Raw genomic sequence first — 27,696 nt, 5'->3', positions numbered from 1 at the left:
GCCTGTTTTTTAAGATAGAAAGCATGGTCGGATTCTTTCCCAGTCCCTTGTTTCTCCAGCATGGTTGTGACCTTTGGTAATGAACGTATTAAAGCCAGCCTACATTGCAGATGGAAACTCTTCAGCCCCTGCCTGGCTTTCAGCAGTTTTCGGGGCAGAGCCCATCCAGCATAACTAGCTTGATGCTCAGAAATGCTCCTGTGACCACTTTCTTTGTACTTTTGCAGGGCCAAGATGGGCCTCATGGAATATTGGTGTTTTCATCTGCATCCGTTGCGCCGGAATCCACAGGAACCTGGGTGTCCACATATCCCGGGTAAAATCCGTCAATCTGGACCAATGGACACAAGAGCAAATACAGGTTAGTAACAGAAAACTATCTCCCTTGTATGTAGGCTTCATTTTTGAAGACCATTCAGCTTCTCGTCTGCAGTTCTGTATCTCGGCTTATATTAATATGGGGAACCTCAGCCTTATTTTCTCAAATGGCAGATGAGAAGGAAAAACGTGAGCCTGGACTACTCAGATGCTCCTCCATGCAACCTTTCCACCACTCCCTGCCCCCAGTAGTTAGAAAACTCATGTGCTGGAGCATAGCTTTGTGCTGGAGTGTAGCTCTGTTTTTTGCTTAGAACCCCAAGAGCTGCCAACCAAAGCAGATCCAGCAAGCCTGAAGTCTGCCCTCCAGAAGGGATCTGGTAGGTAGTGCTCCTTAAGGAGAGGAGTCTGAAAAGAGTAAATTGAGCTTGTGTGCAATTACTCCGAGATTGTCATTGACATGCTCTGCAGTTCAGCCCTTGACTTTTATCAGTGTGCTTCAGATCTAGGACATCATTGTGTTATGCAAATCAGGTTATGCTTGCTGCAGTGCTTACACACTCTATAGAAAGTAAAAAAAGATGGTTGTATTAGACCCAAACACAATTATCCAGCCTGAATCAAATCATCAGTATTACAATGCTCTGCCCAATCTGTACTTCAGTTGATATTCCTAACTCTTGAGTGAGTGAGGATGAACTTCTCTCTCAGAAGTACTGAAGATTTGCAAATGTATCCCTGGCAGTGTTCTCTGTTCCTTGCCTTGATTTTAATAAAAACTAAAATTGAATAACTATGCTGAAAAAGTGGCATAGTCAAAGGAAAGCTGAACTGTGGGAAGTTTGAGGCAGGCAGCGATGTGAATGGGCAAGACAAATACTTTGAGCAAGATGCAGGCACTTGAGAATATATCAGGCATCCACTTTGGAAGGAGAGAAGAGTTACAATAAATCTGTCCTGTTGCAAAAGCAAAACAGTGTTCTTTGTTGAAAGAACAAAAACTGCAAGAAGCCTGCTCTTTGTAGCCATAAGGAGCTGCAGCCATTTTCTGCTGATCTGTCAGAAATCGAGGACATGAATTAACTAAGTCACTGTTACGATGACTCTGCAGATTGGTGTTGGAGCACCTTTCAGAAACGGCTTTGGCAGACTTTGAAAACTCTCTCCTTTCCTTCATACCAGCACAGAGCAGGCCCTGTGATACTCCTGCATTCTGGGTTCCATAAAACGTTTTATGCTCAAAGTGAAACGATGGCAAGAATAGCCTAACTGGCAGCACCAGATGCCATGCCATTATTGAAGGTTTCTTGCTTCTGTTCCAGTGCATGCAGGAGATGGGGAATGGCAAAGCAAATCACCTCTATGAAGCTTACCTTCCGGAGAACTTCAGACGACCTCAGACAGACCAGCATCCTTCCTCTGCCTCTCTTACAGCATATTGATGCTAAGCATTAGTTGGATGGAGGGCATCTCACTAATCTCTGAATGCATACTTTTGAAGGGAGCAGAAGTGTACCTTAAATGGAATGTATAACTTTTTAAAATATTTGTTAGAGTCTGTATTCATTGAGGCGCCTCTGTTACTTGGCTTTTTTTTTTTTGAAAAATTAGGCTGCAGAAGGTGCTGTTGCTAGAGGGGTGACTGCCCACAGCAAAGCAGACAGGTGCAGCGGGTTTGTCCCATTTTGTGACTATGGGTCTTGAATGCAGGGCCAGCAAAACGGGTGGTGAAACTTCATTGGTGGTTGGCTTCCTCATGACTGTGACCATGTTTCAGTTCTGCCTGCACTCCAGTGCACACCCATGTGCTCTCCCCTCCCTGTAGTCATGATCTTGGTTCCACCCCCACCGGGTCAAACTGGGGGTTACTACCATGGTGCCCATGGGTGCAGTTGTACCTTTGAGGTCTTTCCCTGGCACCCATGATGCCTTTGAGTCCGATTCCTCAGACTCCTTGGTCATGAGATGGTGAGGGTGGTTACTTTTCTCACCCATGAAAAGTCCATAGAGCTAGAGTTGGAAGAGTGGTGTTTTCTCACTTCCTCTTTTGGCTCTAGGTGCTTTTTTAACGCTCAGCTTAATTATACTGTATACAAGATTCCTTGGGAAAGCAAAGTGTGTGTGTGTCTCTGTCTCGGCTAGGCAGGGGGCTGATCAAAGGGAGGGAAGAGAGAACTGACTGGAGTGGGTGGTGTGCAGCACTCACTCAAAAAATTTCTAATTGTCAAGCTCAGGCCCAGGGGACTAATGCAGCCCTTCTGTCTAGCCCTCAGACTCTCTCCAGGCCACACCGCCTCTGCTTGCACCCTGAGAGTTTTTGCCTGGCTGGTGCATCCCCTTGAACTTGGATAATGCTTCTTGCTTGGATGGAGGATGTGTGTGTAGAAACCAGCCTACCGTACAAAAGTAAAACTTAACATTTGTTGTTCTGCCCACCTTTGCCTCTGGCCTCACCTGCCACTGGCATGTGGCCCTCAGAAGGTTGCCCAGACAGGAATGTATTTCTTAGGCTTAAAATGGTATCCCCACCGCGGTCTAGGTAGATTGGAGGCAAAAGCACCATAAAAAGCACTGGGTTGCTGCTGGATCTGCACATGTCCTGTAGCTCAGTGGTCCTCAACCTTGGGCCGCCAGATGTTTTGAGACTACAATTCCCATCATCCCTGACCACTGGTCCTGCTAGCTAGAGATCATGGGAGTTGTAGGCCAAAAACATCTGGAGGCCCAAGGTTGAGGACCACTGCTGTAGCTCATACTAGAAAGGCACTGTCACTTAGCCAAGGATCCTGGTTGTCACAGTGTCTACCTTTTCAGCAAGAATAGAGAAGGTGTGGGTCAAATCATGCCATGACAGAAGTCTAGCTTGGGCTAGAATCTTGCTGCTGCCTGACAATGTTATGCACAGGCTGTCAATCCTTCCTTGTTCTTCTTTAACTGACTTCTGTGCAGAGCAGTGGAGGGCTTTATCAGGGACAAATATGAAAAGAAGAAGTACATCGACAGAAGCCTCGACGTCAACTTGTTGCGGGTGAGTCTTAAATGCATCAGAATGCTTGTTGCATCCTGAATCTATGATGTCCATTAAGTCCCATCTAGCCCAGTCCTGTTCGTTCTGACTGGCAGTGCTTCTTTTAAGGCAACCTTCACCAGCATAATGCCCTCCAAATGTTTTTGGACTACAACTTCCATTACCCTGTGCCAGCTGAGGATGATGAGAGTTGTAGTCCAAAGCATGGAAGGAGCCACACTGACTACCCCCAGTGTAAGACCTCAGACAGAGAGGTGTCTTTTCCAGCCTGGCTTCCCAGGATCCCTGGATTTGAATCTGGGATCTGCTGCATACAAAGTAGTGGTATAAATTCAAAAGTATAAAGCCATAATCTGGACTAATTTGTTAGCATGGTATCTGAAGAAGTGTGCATGCATATGAAAGCTCATACCAATGACAAACTTAGTTGGTCTCTAAGGTGCTACTGGAAGGATTTTTTTTAATTTTTTTCAACTACGGCAGACCAACACAGCTACCTACCTGTTGTTAGCATGAGACTTCCAAACTGTTGATGGCCCAGATTTTGGGGAGAATTTTCATCTAAACTGTCCTTTTATGGTAGAAAGGATGAGAGTTCTTCACCTCCCCCACCCCCCAAAAAATCCAGTTGAGATTGTCAGAGGCTGTCCTCTTGATCAGCACACTGGCCCCTTAGACTACCTGAACCTTTTTTGCATTTGCTCAGCAGCCAGATGTGGCTACTCTGTCCTCTTGCACATTGGAGAAGTTGAAAGGGAATAAGCACCAACACATTTCTGACTTAATATGGCTGGAAACCAGGAACACTTCGCTTCTGTTGGGGAAGTGTGGTGTGGTTTAAGGAGTTTTACATTCGCCAAACCAGCTGGACTTTCTGTCCCACTGGCCTGGAAATGACAGTGTCATGTTCAACTACCTTCCTCACTGTCTCACTGCTTCATTTGATTGTATACACAGAGAGAAAAGGATGACAAATGGAAAAAAGAGACAGCCTCAGGGAAAAAGCTGGAGCCAATTATCTTTGAGAAAGTGAAAATGGTAAGACAACCCTTCCTTCTGCTGCGTGTGGTTGTTCCTGAACTTCAGATGGACGGATGGGGGGGGGGGGTAACACCTGGGACTGTAATTTTATGCTCCTTGTATCTTTTGTTTTGTTTTTGTTGGGAATTTGGGTAAACTTTATGTACAGAACTAGTATGTGTTGTTTTACTTTGGTAGTAGGCAACCAGATGTCCTTCAAATGTTGTTAGACTCCAACTCCCAGCCAGCATGGCCCAGTAGTCAGGTATGATGGGAGTTGTAGTTTGACAACATCTGGAGTCCTCCATATTGCCTGTCCCTGGTTTACTTAGTAGGTTTATTTTCTGCTTTTCAAACAGCCTCTAAACGTTTGAAAAAGCTTTTCAAACTGGAGCCATCTGGCAGCTTTTGACAAGATGTAAAGGAAACATTTGGCAACCTGGTACCTTCAAGATGTTTTGAACTACAACTTCCATCAGCCCTAGCCAGCATGTAGTCCAAAACATCTGGAGGGCGCCAGGTTGGCAAAGTCTGCATCAAAGTAACTGAGGGGCTTTTTACTCTGTTTGGCTCAGCCTCAGAAGAAAGACGACTCTCATGCCAGGAAAAGTCCTTCCAGATCTTCTGAGCCCGCCATGGACTTGCTGGGACTTGGTAAGATGATGTGCGCTTTGGAGCTTTTTCTTTGTCCAAATGCACCTTGGTGTCATGTTCTATACATGATAACACACACTGTAGGTGCTGGAAACAGGTTAAATAGCTGCCACAGTGTATTCTGTCCACTCTTGTGTTCCCTTGAACAAAGGGCTTTTATCCATAAGGAAAACACACATGGCAGGCAAGCCTCTTTGAAAGACAGCTTGTGCCTGATTTTACTGCCCATCCTCTGCAGTGTGAGATATGTGGGGGAGCATATGGTGTGTTGTTGCATGCTCCCAAGCTTATCTAGAGTCAGGCCCTGCACCACCCCTGTGTGAACTGTGTGTCACCCAGAATCCTCTGCAATGCATCAACACGGGAACCAGTCCTGTTTGGTTTGGGTGCACGAGAGGGTTCTTTGCTGGGAACTCAATTGTGTACCTGAAGAAAACAGGATTGAATTTCCTGCTCATCAGTTGATGTGTAAGGAGTTCAAGCCTGCTGGTCACTCACTATCTCTCCCCACTTTAAGAGGTGGGTGGTCCCAACCACCTGCTACAATTGGCACACATGATGGGTGGGAATAAATTTCTGACCCACCAAGCCAAAAGGTTCCCCACCCCTACTGTAGACAGTGCTGAGATAGATGGGCCAGTGACCTATCTCTGTATAAGGCAGCTTTCTGTGCTATACTTCTGTGTTTCAGTGAAGCATAAAAATAACTGCCTTCAAAGTTCCAAGACCAACCCCTCCTATAAAGACTCTGGCCTAACCTTTTAATCCTTCATTATTCATCCTTGACTGAAATGGAACGTAACTGCATAAATGACATTTGCTGAAACACTCAGGAATGAGACTGGGTGTTCCAAGAGAGCCCATGGCTCAGTCTCTCTCCCTTCCCACACTTCTGGGACTGCCTTCCTCAAAAGATCCACTTTGAACACAACATAAAATGTGCTTGCCTTCTTCCCCTGCCTGCATCATTGCCAGTCAGCCGTGTGGGTGGAGAAGTGCACAGCAAGGTGATGTCATATTCTGTGTGGTATTAAAACTAGGCATTTGTGAGTAAGAGGAGGCAGAAATAACAAGTCCTTCTCCCTAGAGAGGCCACAGCATCAAATCCTTTGGGGTGTTTCAGTGCTACCTCTACCTTTCAGCAGACGTTCCTGGATCTACTTCCATCCATTGTTTCTTTTGGAAGAGCCAACAGCAGGCATAGGCAAACTTGGTCCTCCAGATGTTTTAGGACTACAACTACCATCATCCCTGACCACTGGTCCTGTTAGCTAGGGATTATGGGAGGTGTAGTCCCAAAACATCTGGAGGGCCGAGTTTGCCTATGCCTGGCCTACAGAGATCTGGTGGCTTTGGGAGATTGCAAAGCAGATAGTTAGGCAGGATTTGCAGGTATACCTGTGCGGAAAGGGGTGCTTCAGGTTCCCTTAGGGGATCATGCTCCTGGCAGGTGGCCTCTTGGCAGCATGGATCACACCATTGACATTGGCAATAGGATTCTGTGGCCTGCCTGGATGGTGGGGTCCAGTGTAATATAACTTGTCTCTGCCTCTACATCATTGTGCTTTTGCATAGGGGTTTTGCACACTTTCCAGTCAGTTAATCAGGAGGAAGGCCCATAACCTGGCAGGTGCTTTAGCATGTGGAAGGCCCCAGGTTTAGTCCCTTGTATGTCCTATCAAAAGGGCTTCCAGCAGAGTAGTTCTCTCTACCTGAAACTTTGAAGAGCTGCTGCCTGTCAGAGTAGGCTTTACTGAGCTATACTGTTAGTGTAGGGCTGCCTTTGAGCTGAAAGTGAATTATATATTCTGTTCTGTTTCCTGCAGCTCACACAGTTCTACCTGGCACCAAAGTTTAGATCTCAGCCCATCTCACTGCTGTTCTTTAAAGATGATGAAACATTTTAAGGGGGGGGGGACAAAGCAAAACTGCAAGCCATGCATGAAATTCCTCTTATCTTAGCTGCAGCAGCTCACCTCCCTCTTAATGAGGTTAAGGAACAGCTGCAGATGTTGCTCTCTGCATTACTCCCCCTTCTGTAGCATGTAATATTCTGCCTTTGCTTCCCAAGAGTTGTCCCCTGATGGGGAGGGGCACAGGAACTTATCCTTTGAGGTACTTAAAATCTGCCTCTGCAGCAAAAATCTCCGAATCGACTCTTCTCTGAGCTGCAGCTGCTACCCAGCACTGCAACAGAGCTTGTGGTCTCAGTTGCTTCTGCAGGATCAGCAAAGTGAAGAGCTTAGCTTGGTTTAAAGGACACTGTCGCTCAAATTAACATACAGTATGAGCCGTTGGGGTTGGGTTAGTGGTGGGTGCCTTGTTTAGGGTGGAGAACATGAAAATTCCAGCCTGCCTTTTTCAAAGAAGACAGATGACTAGTAGGGAAGGATGGGCAGCACTAACGTTTGTGGCCGTTTCTCCTTTTATATCCTGAAGCCAGTGCTTTGCGTCCTTCCTCAAGTCCTGCGTAGATTACAGTTTATGGAGTAAAATTCAGCTTCCTAAGAGTTTTACATTTCATGTAAAAAAATAAATCAATTTTGTAGCCCCTGTGGCAGGGATGGTGAATCCCTGTGGCCCTTCAGACACAATTGGACTCCCAGCTCCCACCATCTCTGGCCATTAGTCATTCTAGCTGGGACTGATAGGAGTTGGGAGTCCAACAACTTCTGGAGGGCCACAAATCCACAGCTTGCTGCCAGCATAGCTGCCAACTTACACTTGGAAATGTTTAAGCAATGCCTGGTGAAACCTCGGAAGCCAGAGGTAACAGGGGAGGCTGAATAGGATTTCATTTGGTCTAGGTGATGGGACTTTGGTTTGTGTAGCTCCTTGCCCTCGATGTGAACACAGCAATAGAAATAATCCATGGTGAGAGAACTCACCCTAATTTGCGCAATTTTTATATAGCTAGAGGGATTTGAAACATCTTGTTGTTTGGGGTCAAAAGGCCCATGCAAGTGGCGGGCCAGCTGGTGATTGGGCCGCTGGCCACCAGTGGATTTCTACTGGATTTGGATTAGTTCAGGCTGTTCCCATTACATTCCTCTTTTCCAGATGTTCCTGTTTCAACGACCCTCCCCAATGGCAGATCAAGTAACTGTTTAGAGAAGGACTTGGACCTGTTTGCCTCCATGACCTCTGAGAGGAAGGTGAGAAAAGTAGAATACCCAACAACCCATGTGCGAAAGGAGGAGGAAGATTCATGTTGATGGGCTGGTGTACCCTTGTAGCCAGCTTCCAAATGCTTGTATATTGTTGCGTCTCACTGTTGTTAAATCAAATTGAACAGCAAAGAAAGCTTGGCTGATACGTCTGCTTTCAGTGTTTGATTGCAACATCAGCGGCAAATTGCATATACAGTGGAACCTCAGTTGTCGAACGCTTCAGAAGCCGAATGCCGACAACCTGGAAGTGAATGCTTCCGTTTTCAAACGCGCCTCGAAAGTCGAATGGCTTCCGAGGCGCATATCTCCATTTTTTAAAGGAATTTGCCGACCGGCAATTGCGCCTTGGTTGTTGAACATTTCGGAAGTCGAACGGTCTTCCGAAACGGATTCCGTTCTACAACTGAGGTTCCACTGTAACTAGATTCTGGTTACACATTACTTAACAGGTAACCGTGTGCAAGTCAGGCTCTTCCTGTTGAGAATTCTAAAGATCCTCTCAGAGGTAGGCAGAAAAAGCTAAAGGGCGACTGTGGAGCAGCTGGCCATCTTTCTCTCCATTGTCTATCTGCTCTTATTTGTCCCCTGGTGGACTATCTGGCTGAGATTTCAAAGAGCAGCAAATCCACTTTTCTTTTGTCCTCCTCTTTCGCATGGGAATGGCAATATTGTCCTACCATGCAGGGCTGCTTTGTAATGACTGTAAATTGGTTTGTTGTGCATTACCTTGAAGGCCTTTTTGGTCACAGAGAATTGAGATACAGCATCTCAAATATTTTTGTGAAATGCTTTTGAAAGTTTAGGGAGAATGCTATATCCCTTGTTTTCTCCCTCCCTCCACCATTGGGAATAAACATGGTACATTCTCTCGGCAGGTCGTTGGCTCTATGCCCACAGCTGGGAGTGCTGGTTCTGTTCCTGAAAACCTGAACCTTTTCCCAGAGCCTGGAAGCAAGTCAGAAGAGATGGGGAAGAAGCAGCTCTCAAAGGATTCTATTCTCTCCTTATATGGCTCTCAGACCCCACAAATACCTGCACAAGGTACCCAGTGAGGGGGTGGAAAGGGTAGGGGAAATATCCTGTGGCCAGTTATAGCTAATGCTATATTTGGGGAAGGCGAATGAATGTAACCAGTAGAGAATAATTTTGCAAGTGGTTAACTCATTTGCTGGGTTTGAAGCATAAAGTTGCATAGTTTGGTGCAGCTTCTAAATTTAGGAAATGTTTTGTTCAAGTTAGTAGACTCATGGAAATGTTCTCATGGTAAAGCTAGGAAGGCTTGTTGAATATGCAATTGGTTTTCTTGAACAGTTTGTGTCAATGTTTTATGTTGGTTTTTTCACGGTGCTGGGGTTATGTATGACAGGCAAGTAAAGTGCTTCTCCTAGATGCTGTGGGTGATATCTAATGTTCATCATACTCAGAATAAGCCCACTGAAATAACTGGATTTAGGCAATTTAATAGTAGAAATTGATGGACTTCTTGTTTGATTTATTGACCATCCAGTACAAAGCAGCTCTAGGTGGGAAAAAATCTCTATGAAGTTTAGCAATAAAGCAGTCCCCTCTCTCTCCTACCCCCCCCCCAAAAAAAAACCAACATTAAACATGGTTATCGTAATCCTACAAAAGCCTGGGAGAACAGATATTTTGTAACTGGGCACCAAAAAGTTATTAATTTTGGCACCTAGTCCAGGCAGGCCTTGCTGGGGAGAGCATTCCACACCCATTTGGAGTGGGGGGGGGGGACAGCAGCTGAAAAGGGTCTACTCTGCATCAGATTTTGTTCGATATCCTGTATTTGGATAGCAGTGGTGTGGCTAGCATTCTGATGCAGCCCTCATCTGACACTGTTAACTGCTTCACCACGCTGCTTGCGAAAGAAGTAGTTGCAGTCTCCTCCTCCCACTCCCTGTCTCCATCATCACAGACTTTTTTTACGTCATTCACACCCTTTGAGAGCACTTTTCTGGGCTGCAGAGGAGGAATGCATTACTAGTCTTTCATCCCAAGGTTAGTTCCCAATTTGGATGTGCGTATGCGAAGAGGCGATTGTCTCTTCCTCTTGCCCCACCCCCAATTCCCAACCTTGCTTCTTGATTACAATTGGTGTGACTCACTCAAAATGTCAAACTCTGATGCCCATAGCCAATAAAGGCTGCCTTGTAGGCTCATCAGGCATAAAGACAGCATGTCAGCAGAGAAATCGTAATAACCCAGACTCCTCCCAGGACTCCCTTCAGCACTAACACCTTTTTTTACAAAATCTCATCTAGGAGCTGTGTTCATCACTCCAGCCCAAATGGGGTACCCTGCAGCATACCCCAGTTTTCCAGGCATGCCCCCTCCCAGCAGCATGATGGGTGGCATGGTGGCACCACCAATTGGGATGATGGCACAGCAGGGAGCAGCTGGCATGGTGGCACCCATGGCGATCCCAGCGGGTTACGTAGGCGGCATGCAGACAGCAGTCATCGGCGTCCCCAATGGGATGATGCCAGCACAGCAGGCTGGGTACGTGGCTGGCATGGCACCCGTCCCACCCCCCGCATATGGGGTGCAACCAGCACAGCAGTTACAGTGGAATATTGCCCAGGTAAGAGGGGGCATTGGGGGCAAGGGTGGCTGCTGCATAACTCCTTTGGGCATGGGGCAAGCTCTCTTGCTCTCCTCAAAAACATGCTCCCTGCTTTTACGATAATGTAGAATTTAGTTTTTACATTTCTAGCCTGCTCTTTTCTCAATGAATTGGCAAGCCTAAGAAATGGGTATGGGGATACAGGAGATCAAGGATGAGTGAGGGGAAGCCTGAAATGATGCAGCGATCTTTAGTCAGTAGGGTTACCATACTTTTCCGTGTATAAGACTGTAAGGGTGACTCCCTACAGGGAGCCAGCCCCCATCATCCTGATGCCCACATCATCAAGTACAGAGAGCACCAGTGGTTCTGAAGCAGCCAGAGGGGGAGGAAGAGACTCGGAGGGGGAGAGAAATCAGAGTGAGGAACAATGGGAAAGCTCAGGGGCGGAGAGATGCAGACAGGGGCTCAGGGATGTTGGAGAGCCAGGGCACCGACTGCTCAGGGAGGAAACTGAAAGGGCATCACTCCTTCCAGCTCAAGAAGTAAGGAGAGCGCCGCAACGCAGGTCAAGGAGGCGGCGTTTTGGGGTGCCCCGACTACTTTGCTGGCGTAAGTACAGACGTACGCCATTGCTGGATTCTGATTCGGGATGAGAGGTCATGTTTTAAGCTGTCTCTACACTGTAAATATCTTGCACAATAAACGTCTTTGAAGACAAACTGGACTCAAGCGGAGTTACTCTAGAGTAGCCACAATGATCCTCTGACAAATACTTTGTTTTTTTATGCCAAAATCATGTTCAAAATTAGGGGTCATCTTATACATGGGTAGTGCATTGTGGGGCCATGGGATAGGTTGTTGCTGCGAGTTGGAGATTTTTTAATTATTATTATTTTTTGCTTTTAAAATAAAATTTATTTAAAGTTTTTGTGACAGAAAAAGAAGTAAAAACTAGAGGGGGGGACTTACAACCACAGTCAATCAACATAATTCCAGTTACAAACACAATCATTTTACTTTTATATCACATTCTTAATAATTTTCCAAGTACCACCCTCTACTTCCCTCCCCCTCACCCAACTTCCCCTCACCCATGTGAGATCTTATTGGCATTTGTGTTATTGTTTCTTGTTGTGTTAGCAGTTATTTATACTTAATAGTCCTATCCTTTATGATATCATCTTGTATCCTTGTGAGTCTTTTACGTTTATGTTAAAATTAATTTTCATATCCATATTTTTTTCATATACCATATATCTCTACACACTCCCACTCTCTCTTAATTTTTTGTTTGGGGCAGCCCCTAATTGATTCCATTAATTTTGCCATTTCCATAAATTCACAAATCTTAATTCTCCATTCTGATAATTCTGGTATTTTTCCTGTTTTCCAATTTTTTGTCACTAGTACTATCTGGCCGCTGCTGTCACATAGAGGAATATATTCTTTTTATCTTTGGGGATATTGTTGGTTATTAAGCCTGACAGATATGCTTCTGGCTTTTTGAGAATTGTGCTCTTAAATATTCTTTTCAACTCCTCATGTATCTTAGTCCAAAATTGTTTAATCACCTTATTCCCCCACCACATATGATGCATTGTTCCCACCTCTGCTTTACATCTCCAACAATGGTTTGAATATTTTTAATAAATCTTTGCCAATTTTACTGCGGTGAGGTACCAATGATAACACATTTCCATTATATTTTCTCTTATCAAATAACAAGCTGTGAAATTTATGTCAACACTCCATAATTTTCCCCACCTATCTAAATGTATTGTCTTGCCCAGATCTTGTGACCACTTTATCATTGTTTCTTTTATTACTTCATCTTTCAATTCCCACTCAGGGAGTAGATTATACATTTTCGATATAATTTTTTTATTTGGCTGCAATAGTTCCCTTTGTAATTTAGAAGTTTTCTGTTCAAAACCTATTTTTTTTATCTTCGTTAAACAAATGGGCTATTTGATGATATTGTAGCCAGCTATTGCAGTAATCCTTAATCTCTTCATATGGTTTTAGTTTTACAACACCATGTTCTTTTATTATTAATTGTTGGTATGTTGGCCATTTCTTTTCCATATTTTTTTTTACCACTAATACCTCTGATGGAGACACCCACCAGGGTATCTTTGGTTCCAGTAGCCATCGATAATTTGCCCATACTTTGTATAAGGGCTTTCTGATTATATGCTTCAAGAAATCCTTATTTGCTGCCACCTTATCGTAAACCAAATAAGCGTGCCAACCAAAATGATTATTCCATCCCTCCACATCCAAAATTTCTGTGTTACGTAACATAACCCAATCTTTGATCCATCCGAGACAGGCTGTGTGGTAATATAATTTCAGATCCGTCAATCCGAAGCGCCCCTCCCCCTTTGGTATCCGTTAGTAATTTAAACTTTACTTCTTCCCTTGCCATATAAATCGTGATACAGTATATCTTTTCTCCATTTTTCAAAAATGTCATATTTAATTATCGGGAGCTTTTCAAACAAAAACAATAACTTTGGTAAAACAATCATTGAAATCCTACCCCATATAGATAATTTTAGCCTTTGCCAAATTTCCAGTTAGTTTTTTATTTCTCCCCAAGTTTTGTTATAGTTGTCTTCAAATAAATTAATACTCTTCATTGTTATGTGGATCCCCAAATATTTTACTTTCTTTACAATTTGTAATCCATTTTTCTCTTCTAAATCCCCCCCTTGTTCATCCATATTTTCGACCATAACCTTAGTTTTTTCTTTATTTAACTTAAATCCCGCCACTTTCCCAAATTCTTCCATTTTCTCTAGCAACTTTTTATACCATCTATTGGGTTCTCCATCATCACTATCATATCATATGTGAAAGCCCTGGTTTTATACGAATTTCTTCCTAAGGTTATTCCTTTTATTTCATTTTTTAATAACCTCATTTAACACCTCGAATGTTAGTATAAATAAAAGGGGGGAAGTGGGTTCCTTTCTATATTGGAAAATAATCAGTCATTTCATTGTTTATAATTAAATTCACTGTTTGATTATGGCATATTGCTTTTATTGCCTTTAAGATTGATATTCCCAATTCAAGTTTTTTTATTATTTTTTTGCGGAATTTCCATGAGACATTATCAAATGCCTTTTCAGCAGTTGGAGATTGTTATTGGTGGCTGCTGCAAGGGCTGTTGTTGATTGGCTGTCACTGCAGCAATTGGCCGGTCGATTTGCTGCTTTTTTCGGCAGTGGGACAGAGGATAGGTTGCTTTGGTGATGTGCACGAGCAGCACTGTTGGTCTGTTGTTGGTCTGTTGTGTGAGCGTTTTTTGGCATCTTCCCCTTTAAAAAGCTCAACAACCCTTGCCCCCCCCCCAAAAAAGCTCAACTGTGGGCAGTCCTTCCCCCAAAAAGCTCAACAATTCTGTGCAATCCTCCCCAAAAAAGTACATACACAGAAAAGTATGGTAGTTGACAAATAAAATTGCCTCTCATTTTATATAGGTAGTCTCACTCATTATATAGGTAGTTCTCTATGTAACATTTCTCAAAGTTTCTTAAATGAAATGCTTGAAACAAACGTAATTGATGGAGACTGAGAGTTAAACAGGGTGAGGTGGGTGAGCTTTTCTGGCTTTTGAGTTCTACTTGTAAGAGGGAATGAAAGGAGATACTAAAATATGGTCTCTCTTATACAGTAGGTGCCTTTCGGGACTGAGAGATAGAGGTTTGGGTAATATGCTGACTGAATCCTTCAATAGCCTGGTAGCCCTAACTAAAACATATGGAGGGAAATGCAGGGATTTAACTAACCTACTGCTTGTTTCCCCTCTTTTCCTGCTTCAGTAGCCTCCCCCTGCCCCCATAATTTCAGCCAATTGGGGATCATGTACTGCGTGTGATGACATCACAACTCTTATGTGCTGATGTGGTGAAGGGCAAATGAAATACATTAGAATACATCCATTGCTTCATTTTATAGTTGCAGGGCTCCCTAAGAACTATTTCACAGTCCCCTCAAAACATTGCTGTCTCTGTGTTGGAGGTGGGACTGAGCCTGATGAAGCTTCATTTGGCTCAGCCCTACCATGCACATGTGATGTCTGGCCTTTGCTCAAGGCTGGGCATTGAAAGAAGGCATTCTGCCTCTGTTAAGCAAAGAGGCAGCCACCTTCTTGGATGGCTTGGATCCAGAGACATAACATCAGACTCCTGTAGTATTCAACCCATCAGAACTCCAATCAGTAATCCATGGAGTTAGTTGCCAACATATTCTGAAATTGGATATTTTTTCATAAAAATCATGACCTCCCTGTAAAGGATAAGAAATTGTGGAACCTCATTAAGTCCGTTCTGAGAACCACCATGGTCAGTAGCAACTGGTTATTGGACCTAGATGCTAGCAAGTGCAGAAAAATGAGAGCAGCAAAGGTGTCGTAGCCAGTTGAAATCTGTTTACAGAGCAGGAAATTTAAGAGGTGTGTGTAGGACAGGGATGAGTATCCTGCAGTGCTCCCGACTGACCTTCTACAAGCTGGTACTCTCCAGATGATTTGGACTGAAACTCCCATTAGCCCCAGCCAACATGGCTGAAGGGTCGGAGGTGATGGGAGTTCTAAGCCAAAACATTTGGAAGGTACCAGGTTGATGAAGGCTACTTTAAAAGTTGCTGGGCTCCAACTCCCATCATTCTGGTTATCAGCCACGCTGGCCACTGCTGATGGGAGCTGTAGTCAAATAGCATCTTGAGGATCACAGGTTCCTCATCCCTGGTATTGTAGAATGGGCCTTCTGACCAATTTCTTTCCTTCTCTCTCATTCAGATGACGCAGCAGATGGCTGGGATGAACTTCTACGGCACAAATGGGATGGTGGGATATGGACAGTCTATGGGCAGAGGAGGGGCCCAAGGAACCAATCAAACCCTCAGTTCCCAGGTGTGGAAATAATACACCAGGATTTTGGACCTTTTGTTTCTTCCTTTGCTTCTGTTTTCTTGTTTGAGGGTTTTTTGTTTGTTTGTTTGTTTTTTGCATTATTAAAAAGTTGCTCCCTGAGGTTATTTTAAGGTTTTGCTTTCCATTCTGGTGGTCTTGGCTGGACCTTTCCTGTAATAAGGGAAACCTTCTCTGCTGCTTTCCAACTCCACATCCATGGAATTGGAGATTTTACTATCTTGGCTCTTTAAACTATGTGAGTGTGCACATATGGTGGGAGGTGGCCTGTATTTCAGAAATCAAGCCCCTTCTCTGAGGTTTGTCATCTGTTTACGATCTCTTCTCCCCCCTCCCCCATACAAAAAAAAAAGCTTCTTGCTTCCATCCTTTTGCCTTTCTTCTACTGAACATTCCATTTCCACACACACGCACTATGGAGTTTTCCAGAACTAGTTCCACCTTTCATGAGCTTGAAATTTATTACCCTGGAACTGGTAGAATTCCTATGAGGCCCTTGAGCACAAATCTTTTTTTTCTTTTTTGAACTGTGAACAAGGTGGGGTGAAATTGGCACCACTTTGAAACAACTGTTTCCTCTTTCTAACCACCAGTGGTGGCGACATATTTAAACAACCTCTCCTCTCCCCACCTGCCCACCAATATTTTCTTTCTTTTACATTTTAATGACCTAATTGATCAAAGGGCCAAGACTCTGTGGCAAGTTTTCTCCTTGCACTTTTTTTTTGCACTTTTTTTTCCTGTGTAACACACACACTTGCCAGCCTGAAAGTTTTAGTGGTGGAATAAAAACTATGGGACTGGGATGGTCCGACTCTCCTCAGCCACTACACAGAGGAAGAAGATCCAATCTGTGGTTTTGAAATAAAGCATAAATGAAAGCTAGGCATCTTCTGTCTACTTTACCTTGTGTATATGTAAATTCCTTAATAAAAATATTGCAGTGAAATATCACCTTGTTTCTCTCTAACTTAACTCATTGTGTTAAAGTTATTTTAATACTTCTACACATGTACCCAAATGCAGTAAGCATTTATGTTGAGTAAATTTCAGTTGTCTCTGCTAATCAGCAACTATGAGAACCATGCCTTGGTTTTTGTTTTTTTGTTTGCATGGAGCATCCTGTGTATGCTTTTTTGCCTGCTAGGTAGAACTCATGCATGTGTCCACGGTGCTATGAGCTCCTGGCTCTTATGAATCCAAATCTGTTATCTTTAGGCCAAGGTGGCTGACCTAGAGTGCTGTAATCCCATAAATGAGATCTATTTCTGAGTGATGAGCTGGCATGTGCTTGCACAAAGGATACACAGCAATGGGTGCAGTAGGAGTTTTATGATGAGACATTTAATGGCTGCATGGTGATGTTTTCCTGGTATGAAGGCTGCAGGCATCATGTACATATTGTTTAAAAAGTATGGGAGAAAAGTGTGTTCATGACAAACATTGGGAAATATAGTTGTGAGGTCCTGGCAGCCAAATTTTTGGATGTTAAGGCATTGCTTTCATAATAGCTGCCTGGACAGGGTCTGACAAGCAAAGTAACAATGAGGCTGGTACTGGGAGGAAGGACTTAGATTTGGTCAGCACTTGGAACATGTTGGGACTTGTTGAAGGAGACAGGCTTCACTCACTTTGAGATGATGTGGGTTTTTAAGTGACCTCTTAGGGAGGGGGCTATCTGCTTGGAAGAATCTGGTTTGGGAAAACTCACCCTTTAGGGATGGTGTTAAGTCTTTCAGATCCTCAGACTAGGAAGGGCTGAACTTTGGCAATGAGCATACAGAAACAAAAGACTAAAGAGTCACAAGAAAAGTTGTGCAGTTAAAAAGTTTTAGAGGGACCTGGAATCTGGTGTGTGAGGAAAGCATCAAAAAATCTCTCAGGAACAGGTGTAAGTGGACAGTTATCCAGGAAGTCCACCATGGCCACATCTAATTTCAAAACAGAAACTTCTTAAACATGAGACTAATTAAAAAGGAGGGAAGTAAAATTCCTCAATGTAAATCTGTCAAACATTTTACAAATGACACAGTATTGATTCTGTGTCTATCAGGAGTCTCTCATCGTGGCAACATTAATTACTCGGAACTTCCTGCCCATTAACATTAAGCATGCACCCTTGTTTATAGTATTTTAGATGCCTGCCTGATTATTTTATAGTGTCTTGTGTGTGCTGCTCAGGGGTACTTTCATTAAGCCGTTTATAATTTTTTTAGATCGATAAATAATGTAAGGAAGCTATCAAATGCAAGAAGGCTTCCTTAATGAAGTGGAAGTCTTGCCTAAATGGAGGTGATAAGAGCGAGCACAAATTCCAGAAAAACAAATGCATGCAGGTTGGCAACACAGCAAGGGGGAAAAGGATTTCGAAGCTAAAAATGTGTGTTAAAACAGATGCTTCAGGCACAAGAAATCATTGAACCATTTGATGACAACAGTGTGTAAGGACTAATGGAGGTGGGATAATATTGTGGAGAAATTGAATCACTTCCATGTACATTTATCTGCAAGAATTAAGGTAGACTCCTATTAAAACCAAGTGTGAATCTATGCAAGCACCTACCCTTGGTGCTTATTTGCAAGGGTCCATGTACTGGCTGCATGAAACGTGTAGTCAAGAACTGGAAATACTATTGGCGCGACTTTTCCAAACACAGTTTGCAGTCAAAACAGTTTTCAAAACTGACTTTAATTGTCTTTACTTGCTGCCCAAATACTGTACATGCATTTAACAAGCCAAATGGAGAGACATTAACTTTTTTTTTTTATCCATCTTGTCTCCTTTGGAAAGAGGAGAAAAAACTTGTCAAGAATGTTTATACAAAATTGAGCGTGCACCCTCAAAGCTGTCAGTCCTGCTGCATATAAACCCACAGAAAAATACAAGAGTTCTACATTTAGGAAAGACCACATCACATAGAAAACATTACAGAGCGCAGGTATAAAATTGCCATTTGTGTGTAAATGTGTGTTATGTTTCTTGGTTCATAAATAATCAAATTCTCCACTGCCCATCACAAGCTCATCCCTTCTTGTGCTCAGTGTGACCAGGAGATTTTCAACTCTAATCTCCAAGTATGGGGGTTTCCCCTTGTATTCAAACTTTGTGGTAAATCTGTCATTTAAAGCAAAGGCCATTATACATTTTTTAAAAAAATGATAGCCAAATAGGAGAGATTTGAAGGCAGGTTGACAGTTGTATTGGCTATCTTAGAAAAGGGTGGGAAAACTTTGGCCTTCCAGATGTTGCATCAGCATCAACAAGCATGAATAATGGTCATAATGGCCCCAGCCAATATGCCCAGTAGTCAGTTGTAGTCCCACATGTTGAGGACCAAATGTCAGCCACCCCTGGTTAATGAGCTCAGTTCAGGGTTCTGTTTTTGACCTAAAGAACCATAAATGATTCGGGTCCAGATTCTCCCATGGGGAATATGTTTCCATATGAACACCACCAATTTAAGGTCTACTGCTGAAAGTATATTATATAGAAATCAAGTTGGCCTCCATGAAGCAGAGCTTTTTTCTGTTTTAGCCCCAGAACTTTTAGCCTGTTTGGCTCCCACTCTGTTACCCCTTTTGAAGCAGATTAAGCATGAATAATGGCCAAGGATTTTGACAGTTTCAGTTCAGCCACACCTGGAGGGCAAAAGTGTTCTCCACCTCAACTTGAAAAATATTGACTTTCTACTTTAAAAAACACACACCCCAAAACCACGATTTTAAAAACCTGATTTAGAAACCTCATTTGTGCTGTATGGTGAAGACTACCATAGCTATTCCTTGGAGGAGAACTCTATTTGGTCCATATTTTTAAGCAAAAGATTGGCACCTCCCAGACAAATACAGTGATTGGAAAATAACCATCTTTTGGTTTTTCGCCCTGGTCCAAATTTTATTAAACAGTTATCAGCTCAAAAAAAATGTACCAAACTTCATATTTTCGGATAAAATATATCTAGCTGAAATACTTATTTAAATATTAATTTTTGTAAAGATCTGAAAATAAATAAATTGCAGGTTAAAGCCAGAAGAGGGGGAAATGATCATGTGAAAGTGACACAGGCCAGAAATAGGCTGATCCCTGCTTCCCTGCTATATTCTAACTCCTACTGATTGTTTGTGTCACCCCTGCTTAATTAAACATTCTTTGCGGTGGTCCTGTCACACACATAACCCTTCTGCATTCCTCAGCCATGTCAGGCTTCTAAGTCCTCAGTGTTTTGCTCCTCATCTCCCTTTCTCCATGGAAATGTCCCAGGGCCCATGCTACGTTGTTGACAGAAGGAAACGTGGGTGAGGTGCCGGATGTGCCTGCTTACCGGTTACTGAGGCTGCCCTTGCAGCAAGTCTGAAAACTTCAACTAGAGCAGAAGGCTGCTGCCTGACTATTGGCAGACACCACGTGCCACAGTCGCATTGCACCTCCTTGGAGAATCTGCATTGGTTGTCAACCTGGCAGGGCTGACCTGTTCCTTTCCAGATGTTGGGGCTCCAACTTCCATCAGCCCCAGCCAATATGGCCAGTAGTCAGCTGTAGTCCCACATGTTGAGGACCAAATGTCAGCCACCCCTGGTTAATGAGCTCAGTTCAGGGTTCTGTTTTTGACCTAAAGAACCATAAATGGTTTAGGTCCAGATTCTCCCATGGGGAATCTGTTTCCATATGAACACCACCAATTTAAGGTCTGCTGCTGAAAGTATATAGAAATCAAGTTGGCCTCCATGAAGCAGAGCTTTTTTCTGTTTTAGCCCCAGAACTTTTAGCCTGTTTGGCTCCCACTCTGTTATCCCTTTTGAATCAGATTAACACCTTTTTCTGTTATGAAGTGGCATCTGCTAAGATGCTGTTCAGCTCTACTGCTAATGTGGTTTTTACAGTGTGTGTGTGTGAGAGAGAGAGAGAGAGAGAGGGAGGGAGGGAGAGAGAGAGAGAGAGAGAGAGAGAGAGAGAGAGAGAGAGAGAGAGAGAGTTTTGTATGCAGTTTAATTAATTGCATACTGTTTTGAATTTTTTATAATGAAAAGTGGCACAAAACTCTGCAAATATATGAATTCCCACACCACATCTGCCTTGGGTAGCAATTCAGAAGGAATTCACAAGGACTCTTTCCTTCAGGGAAGCATAAAGCAATGGCAAAATTAAGAGTTTCTAAATCAGGTTTGCATTTATCAGTGTCTCTTTTTATTTAAATGGACATTTGGGGGGTGTTTTTAAAAATTGTCTTATGAATAGATCTCAGGCCTTACCACGATTCCAGTTCCAGAACAGCTCCAGGCCAAACAGGATTTAGAGGTAGAATCGCCTCCAGTTTCCATTGTCACACTCTGGGAATTCAGTGGGTATCACCTGTGCTATTTTGCTAGTTGCTTTGTTTAAAAGGGATGGGAAGACCAAACTGATGGGGAGGTGAAGGATTTTCATTCCGTTAACAAATACGATACGGTAATAAGCCCTTTTTTAAAAAACAGAAGAAGAAAACCCCAACAAGGCCACCAACATCAAAAGTGCTAACAGTCCAGAGCTGTTCGCTACTAGGCAAAAGCCAGGTGCACAGCCTTGGGGGAGGCTGTTGCAGCCAAGCCCAGTGAGAACAAGCTGCCATCTCTGGCATCAGGAAAGCATTGCTTTGAGGTCCTTGCTATGAATATCGGAAATACAGTCCTCCATTCCAGCAAGTGCTTGGAATGTCTAATTGACAAACATCCTTCTCTCTTCCCCTCCCACCCACCCCCTAAATGTGGACAGAGACCAGTGACTTAAAGACAATCTCAATTAACACACATATCACCCCTTTGCCAACACTCCTCAACAGTTCTAAGGCTGCTACTACTTTTTTGGGAGTACTTCTCAACAGCAACTTCAATATGAACTCTAATAACCATTGTTATTGCACATGTGTGCTGACTGCGTCCAAAACATCTGAAGGGCACCAGCTTGGGAATGGCTACCCAAGTGGCTGCCTTTTATACGGCTTGTGCTGAAGTGCTCATAATTATCTGATATTATTTCAATTGTGATTCTATTGTGGTTCTGTGGACTCCTTTTTTGTAAACTTTTTTAAAAGGTGAAATATACATGATGGCAATAAATAAACGCACACTAGTAGACAAACTCTGAATCCGTATCTACTCACAGGCAAAGCAAATGGGGGAAGAGATGTGCTAATGGAGGCTTCTCACAGCTGTTTCTCAACACCCACAGTTTCCTTTATCAGACAGACAAACACTTGAAACAAGTCACAACATATTAGTAATTAAAATAATGAGGAATACAACCAATAACTAGCAGTTAACTGGAGCAGCTAGTCTTGCACTATTAATTAACAGCACAAGGCCAAGACTGTTGCTGTTCACCATTTCTACTCCCGGAGGAAATATTCCAAATGAGTCCCCATCTCCAGCTTTGTTTTAACCATAGATCCCAATTTTAATTCCACCTTCATGCATTTCCTGTAACCTGGATTAATATATGGTGCAAATAAATACCAAATTATTCATTCATCAGCTATACTTTCACCCTACAACCCAACTGTCCTTCAGGATGTGCTGGGGAAACTGCTTAAAGTCCCATTTATTAGTGGAATAAGATTGGGAATGCAGAGTAGGTGCTTCTTGGTAGCTTGGTTTCCGATGAAAGGAGCTCCTATGAACCCATCACCCTTAGTTTGCATCAGCTTTCTTTCCTACAGTAACACTGCCACCAGACTGGGTTGTGTGTCCCCTAGAAAATTGTTAAGTGCAAGGGAATCTGGAATGTTTTTTATTTTTGTTTTTCAAATATGATTTGAACTTTTATATCTTCTGCCCATGGATGCAACCCCTTGCCTACAAAGATGAGCCATTAGAAAAAAGTTTAAAAATGTTTTTTTTAAAGGTCTTTGAATGCATGCATGAAACTAATTGCTTTTTTCTTTGGATGCCGGCCAGTGCACTTACGTTAGGAAGCAGACATTAAAATATACAGCTAATCTTAATTCACACATTGCTAAACAAATTTGGGTTGGGGTTCTTCATGAGTAAGAAAAGCAAAGAAGATATCCCACTACCACTGTTTGTCATGGGCCAACTGATAAAGCCTAAGCCCATATGCTGACATGTGGATTGAGTGGTTCTATGCCCCAGCTTGCACCTGTGACTTGTCTTCATATCCTTCTTGAAACATCTCCCATAGAGACCAACCTTGATGTTTGGTGCAGTAATTGTGGGTTGAGTTAATGTACAGCATAGCAGTCCAATGATTGCACTAACGTGTGGTTAACTGCAGTGTGAAGCAGGTCAGGTTTTTCATGCCTATCAGCACTGGCTCAAGAATACTGCGTCCATCTTGGAAATTGATTTGTCATGACTTCACCATGTGGATGCAAGAGGAATGGAGAATCATTGACCCGCTTTCTGTCTGCTGCCCGGTGCTTTCAGCCTGGCAACAATGTTCCAGTTTCATCTGAAGAAATATCTGATGAGATGTGTTTAGAAGTGATGTTCTCTTATTCTTGTTTTTCCAGAGCATGTGCCATTATGAAAACTTAAGCCATGTATAACAAGAGAATCCATGAGAGTTCCTCCCTATTCTGCCCCAGAGGCATTAGGTGCTTCATGAATAGTCTGCCAGCTGGTATAAAGCATTAGGTGCTTCATGAATAGTCTGCTAGCTGGTATAAACTGCGGAGCAAATCAATTGGTCCACTATCTCAATGGTCTTTCCTACAAAAAAATGGGCTCAGTGATGCCTTTGGCAGCAAATCTTGTTTGTTTGTTGTTGTCATTGTTTAGTCATTTAGTCGTGTCCGACTCTTCGTGACCCCATGGACCAGAGCACGCCAGGCACTCCTGTCTTCCACTGCCTTCCGCAGTTTGGTCAGGCTCATATTGGTGGCTTCGAGAACACTGTCCAACCATCTCATCCTCTGTCATCCCCTTCTCCTTGTTATGACCCTCTTTTGATTTCAAGAAATAGGTCTATTTGGTTGCAACCACAGTTCTACTATTGGCACAAGAAACTAGGTGGCTTGGACAGCCGATTGAATAACTTTCATGTCATGACCTAAGTGGTGATTTAGTTGTTTTTTCCACCTCCAAACAGATCTCTTCACTTTTCTGCAAGACCAAAGTCGGATTGGTTGTTCTTTGTCATAAATGCTGATGGACAATATAACTTAAAAGTAGTTCATGCTTTGCTATATCTTCTGCAATGCCCACACCTGCAGGTACAGCAGGAGGATAGCAAAAAGCAATCAATACAGATGACTAACACATCAGTGAGCATCAGTTTCCCCCCCCCCTCCACCCCTGCTGAAGACTTTCTAACATTAACCAGAGAATGAGCACCTTGGGTGCAAACCAACATATTGCTTATTCTGGGGGTGGGGGCGAGGGGAGTCACAATGGACAAAATACTGGAACAAAGGCATGAAATGGCCAAGGAGAACACCCAGACCAATGGAATTTCATCAACTCTCTGAAGGATGCAGGTTTGCTGAAATTGTACATCTGATGCCTTAAACATGAAAGGACAGAAATTACAAATCCAAAAGATCAGAGAGGTTTAAAGTTGCCGAAAGAGGGTTACTGTGCAGTTCTTTGTGCCTTGTGAGGGCAGAGACAGGATCCCTTCAGATCATCAGCAGCAAAAGGTTGCCATCCACTTCAGGTTCCATTTCAATGGTGGAAATGATTCTTTGTTGTTTTCTTATCTCTCTGAATCTAACTCTTCTTAAGAACTTTGTTGTTTCATGCTTGGGTAGAGCAACAGAGGAACCCATATCTTATCTTATGCATTATATATATATGATTATGAAATTTCTTTGTGAAATGTGCTCCTTGCCGCTAACAATAATTTCTTTAAAAATCTCAATTTGAGCACTGTTGGATTGAATACGAAACATCCAAAGCTACCTGGCAAGCAGAAATGGTCCTGAAACTTCTTTTTTGCTTCTGTAGAGACAGGGGATCCTTCTGTTTTAGAGCTCCTACACTTCGGTCAGTGTGAAACTTCAAAAATATTGGAATAATGAAGAAGAAATAATGATTTCCAGTAGTATCTCCCCTGAGTATTTTCATCAAATTTTAGTAGGCACCTTCATTAAAAGCTGTAATTCTCAGTTTTGCTACAGGAACTGGCCCTTGCTTTGGGAGCCAGATTGCTACTTAAGAACACATGAATACACAACTAATAACCCAGTCCTATGCAGGTTTACACAGGTGTAAAAACCCACTGGGAATTCAGTGGGGACTTACTCCCTAGTAAGTGCATTTAGGATTGCAGCCAGAACATTTTAAATTCAAAACAGTAGATTGACAGAACCACACTCACCCTTATGAGAAAACCACAATGTGCTATTCAGATATGCCCACCAATGGGGTTTCAAAAAGGCATGTTCAACCTTGTCCAGTGAAAGTTTCACCTTCTATTTGAATGCCAGTGGTTGGACATCCTGCCTCTTGGGTTGCAAACTGGACCCAGGTGCAAAGGCAAAGATCATGCAAAGATGAAACTGCAAAGGACACCAATCTCTGGCATTATCTTGTGTGCATCTCTCAGCTGAAGCAATACAGCACTACTGGGTTCTTGCACAAGCCCCACTATTCCAGTGGGGCTTGGATGAGAGATTGGATTATGCCCAAAGGCTAATGCCTTGGTTGGAGTAGGAGAAACAAATTAAATTGTTCATAAGATGAGAAAGCAAAACAGGAACCTTAATATGCCTCAAACTTAACAGTCATGTCAAATGCACCATTTATAGCTTTCCCCCCACCTCACAACCTTGGCAGAATCACCCTTTAGATGCAAGACAAACAAAACCCTGGTTGCTTGCTCAACATTTCCAAGGCTTGCATCCAGAAATCCAGGAGGAAAACTGTCTACCCATATATTGCAGAGAGATTTGTGAGCACATGGCAGGCTACATAATGTCTGAAGATGCTACATTCCTTTTTTAAAAGCTGAATAGTGTTTGATTTCAGTCAATCAGTCTTTCTTTTTTCTTTTTTTTCGAAACAAAAATGAGAAAAGCTCTACTTTCTCCTTCAAAGATATGGAAATGAAAGATATGGAAATGAAACAATATGGAGCAGGAAAGAAACATATTCAATTAACATGCTACTTGCAATGGGATTAACTGAGTCAGGTTGGAGATGTGTCCCCCAAAATGCATTAGAGATGTGAGAAATGGGTGACTCCTTTTCAAAGGCAATTTCTTTGAAAGTGATGCAACAGTCTTGAAAATGGAGAGCCAGTCACATGACTTGTCTTTTATCACATGTTCCTTTCCTCCTCCTCCCCCCCATCTCCTTTTAATTCCTCCCCCACCACATTCTGGAATTATCTCTTCCTATAATCGCATACCTGTAGGGTGAGTGAGGGAACGCCTAAAATCGTTGGTAACAGTCTTCCCTCTGTGAAGAAGTAGAAGGAAGGGTGATGGGAGGGAAAGACATGGGACATTTACAAACCATGCTACCAAATTTGTGGCAGAGCAGGGTGTCTCCTCCTTTGCTTTTCTCCTTTCCTCCCAGTCCATCCTTAAGGGCAAGAAGGGCTTATTGAACTCTCTAGAGAGGACTGGGAGAGACGTCGCGTAAGGGGTCCGATGGTGGAGTCCGCCAGCGAGGAGGTGGGAAAGAGCTTGTACCAACCGGTCACCACACTGGACAGGTCCAGCTCTTCTAGAACAATCTGGGCCATTCCCATGAAGCACTTATGGTCCATGCGCCCATAATCTCCCCAAACAATCACCTAAAATGAAGGAGAAGGAGAAGTTGAACTGCCAGCAGAACTTCACTATGGGGAGTAAAAAGTAAGGAGGATGCCCACCAGATATGCCACTTAGGGAAGTTGGGGAGGAATCTGTTTGCCTTCTGCTTTTTCAGACCACATGATTAATCCTTAGGAGCCCCTATGTTTCTAGCCAACTCCCTAGTTCTACACATTGGGTGCATTTGCACACCATCCTAAACCATGATTAGTGCTTCACCGAGAACATGAAGGTCTCCCCCAGAAGCACTGCCTTTGAACCAGGGATTGTGATTTGTTTCGCTCCAAACAACCCATGATTGGTAAGCCAAGAACAAACATTAGCTTCAGATCTTGGCTTGTTTGAACCCTGCTTCAGATGTAATACTAAGCCAAGGACTGTGTTTTCTTGCTCCTTCTCCCTAGCAGAGCAAAGTTGAGTGAGCTGTGCATCGTGACAAACCATTCACCACAGTTTACTGTGAGGTGCAATACAGCCGCTGAGTGACAAAATAATCCACAGGACAGTCCTATCCATCTTCACTCTGAAGTGAGTCACACCATTCAATGGGATTTATTCCTAGGCAAGCATGAAGAGGGATTGCAGCAAAAGCAGTTTAAGCTGTGCAATCCTATACTGACTTACCTGGGAGTAAGTCCCAATGAGTTCAGTGGAACTGACTAGGGAGACATTTGGTTAGGTTACTACCTAATCTGAAGTTCCGGAAACAATATGCAAATCAAAACATAACTGCCCTTTGAAATAAGCACTTCTCCAGATTTTGTGACAAAAAAAAGTGTATATTAAGGGAAGCATGCTTAAAATGCACTTATGTGTGTATGAATTACACACTCCTGCAGAAATGGGTTTTTAGTATTCTGCTGGGAGCCACCCAGAGTGGCTGGGTGAGGCAACCCAGTCAGATGGGCAGCATAGTTTATTTATTTATTTATTCTACCACTACTACTACTACTACTACTACTACTACTGAATTTTGTAAAATGAGAAAAATCCCTATTCATGAGCAGACATGCATTGTGAGTATATTAGACATATATTTTCTATTTTTTTGTACTGATTTTTGTAAGCTGCTAGACAACCTTGAGGATGTTCCCATCAAAAGGTAAACTTGTAAATTCTACACTGTACATAAATAAACAATTAAATCCCTGTGTTCCAAAATGGGGAATATATGTGCAACTGTTTGACCTTTGTGGTTAACATTACTATGCCAACTATGAAGTATAAAAATG

At 43.0% G+C, this 27,696-nt stretch overlaps 2 protein-coding genes across 3 annotated transcripts in view; one reads left to right on the top strand and one right to left on the bottom strand.

Annotated features, from left to right (window-relative positions):
* The window catches only part of SMAP2 (small ArfGAP2), a 31,362-nt gene extending 14,698 nt beyond the window's left edge, over nucleotides 1-16,664 (top strand). For both annotated transcript variants that reach the window (XM_060275834.2, XM_035121196.3), the window contains exons 3-11: nucleotides 228-361; nucleotides 1,641-1,726; nucleotides 3,268-3,346; nucleotides 4,304-4,384; nucleotides 4,942-5,020; nucleotides 8,081-8,175; nucleotides 9,066-9,231; nucleotides 10,467-10,786; nucleotides 15,579-16,664. In XM_060275834.2, the coding sequence (XP_060131817.2) occupies nucleotides 228-361; nucleotides 1,641-1,726; nucleotides 3,268-3,346; nucleotides 4,304-4,384; nucleotides 4,942-5,020; nucleotides 8,081-8,175; nucleotides 9,066-9,231; nucleotides 10,467-10,786; nucleotides 15,579-15,704 (1,166 nt within the window). In that variant the 3' untranslated portion in view covers nucleotides 15,705-16,664. The remainder of the gene's footprint in view (nucleotides 1-227; nucleotides 362-1,640; nucleotides 1,727-3,267; nucleotides 3,347-4,303; nucleotides 4,385-4,941; nucleotides 5,021-8,080; nucleotides 8,176-9,065; nucleotides 9,232-10,466; nucleotides 10,787-15,578) is intronic.
* Nucleotides 16,665-18,380: 1,716 nt separating this feature from the next.
* RIMS3 (regulating synaptic membrane exocytosis 3) overlaps nucleotides 18,381-27,696 on the bottom strand; it is a 35,092-nt gene continuing 25,776 nt past the window's right edge. The window contains exon 6 of the mRNA XM_035121201.3: nucleotides 18,381-26,445. Within this exon, the coding sequence (XP_034977092.3) occupies nucleotides 26,233-26,445 (213 nt within the window). The 3' untranslated portion in view covers nucleotides 18,381-26,232. The remainder of the gene's footprint in view (nucleotides 26,446-27,696) is intronic.

Source organism: Zootoca vivipara, chromosome 6 (assembly GCF_965207765.1).
Source record: "Zootoca vivipara chromosome 6, rZooViv2.hap1.1, whole genome shotgun sequence".
In the NCBI taxonomy this organism is placed as follows: Eukaryota; Metazoa; Chordata; class Lepidosauria; order Squamata; family Lacertidae; genus Zootoca; species Zootoca vivipara.
This window is presented reverse-complemented; position numbering and strand designations above follow the sequence as displayed.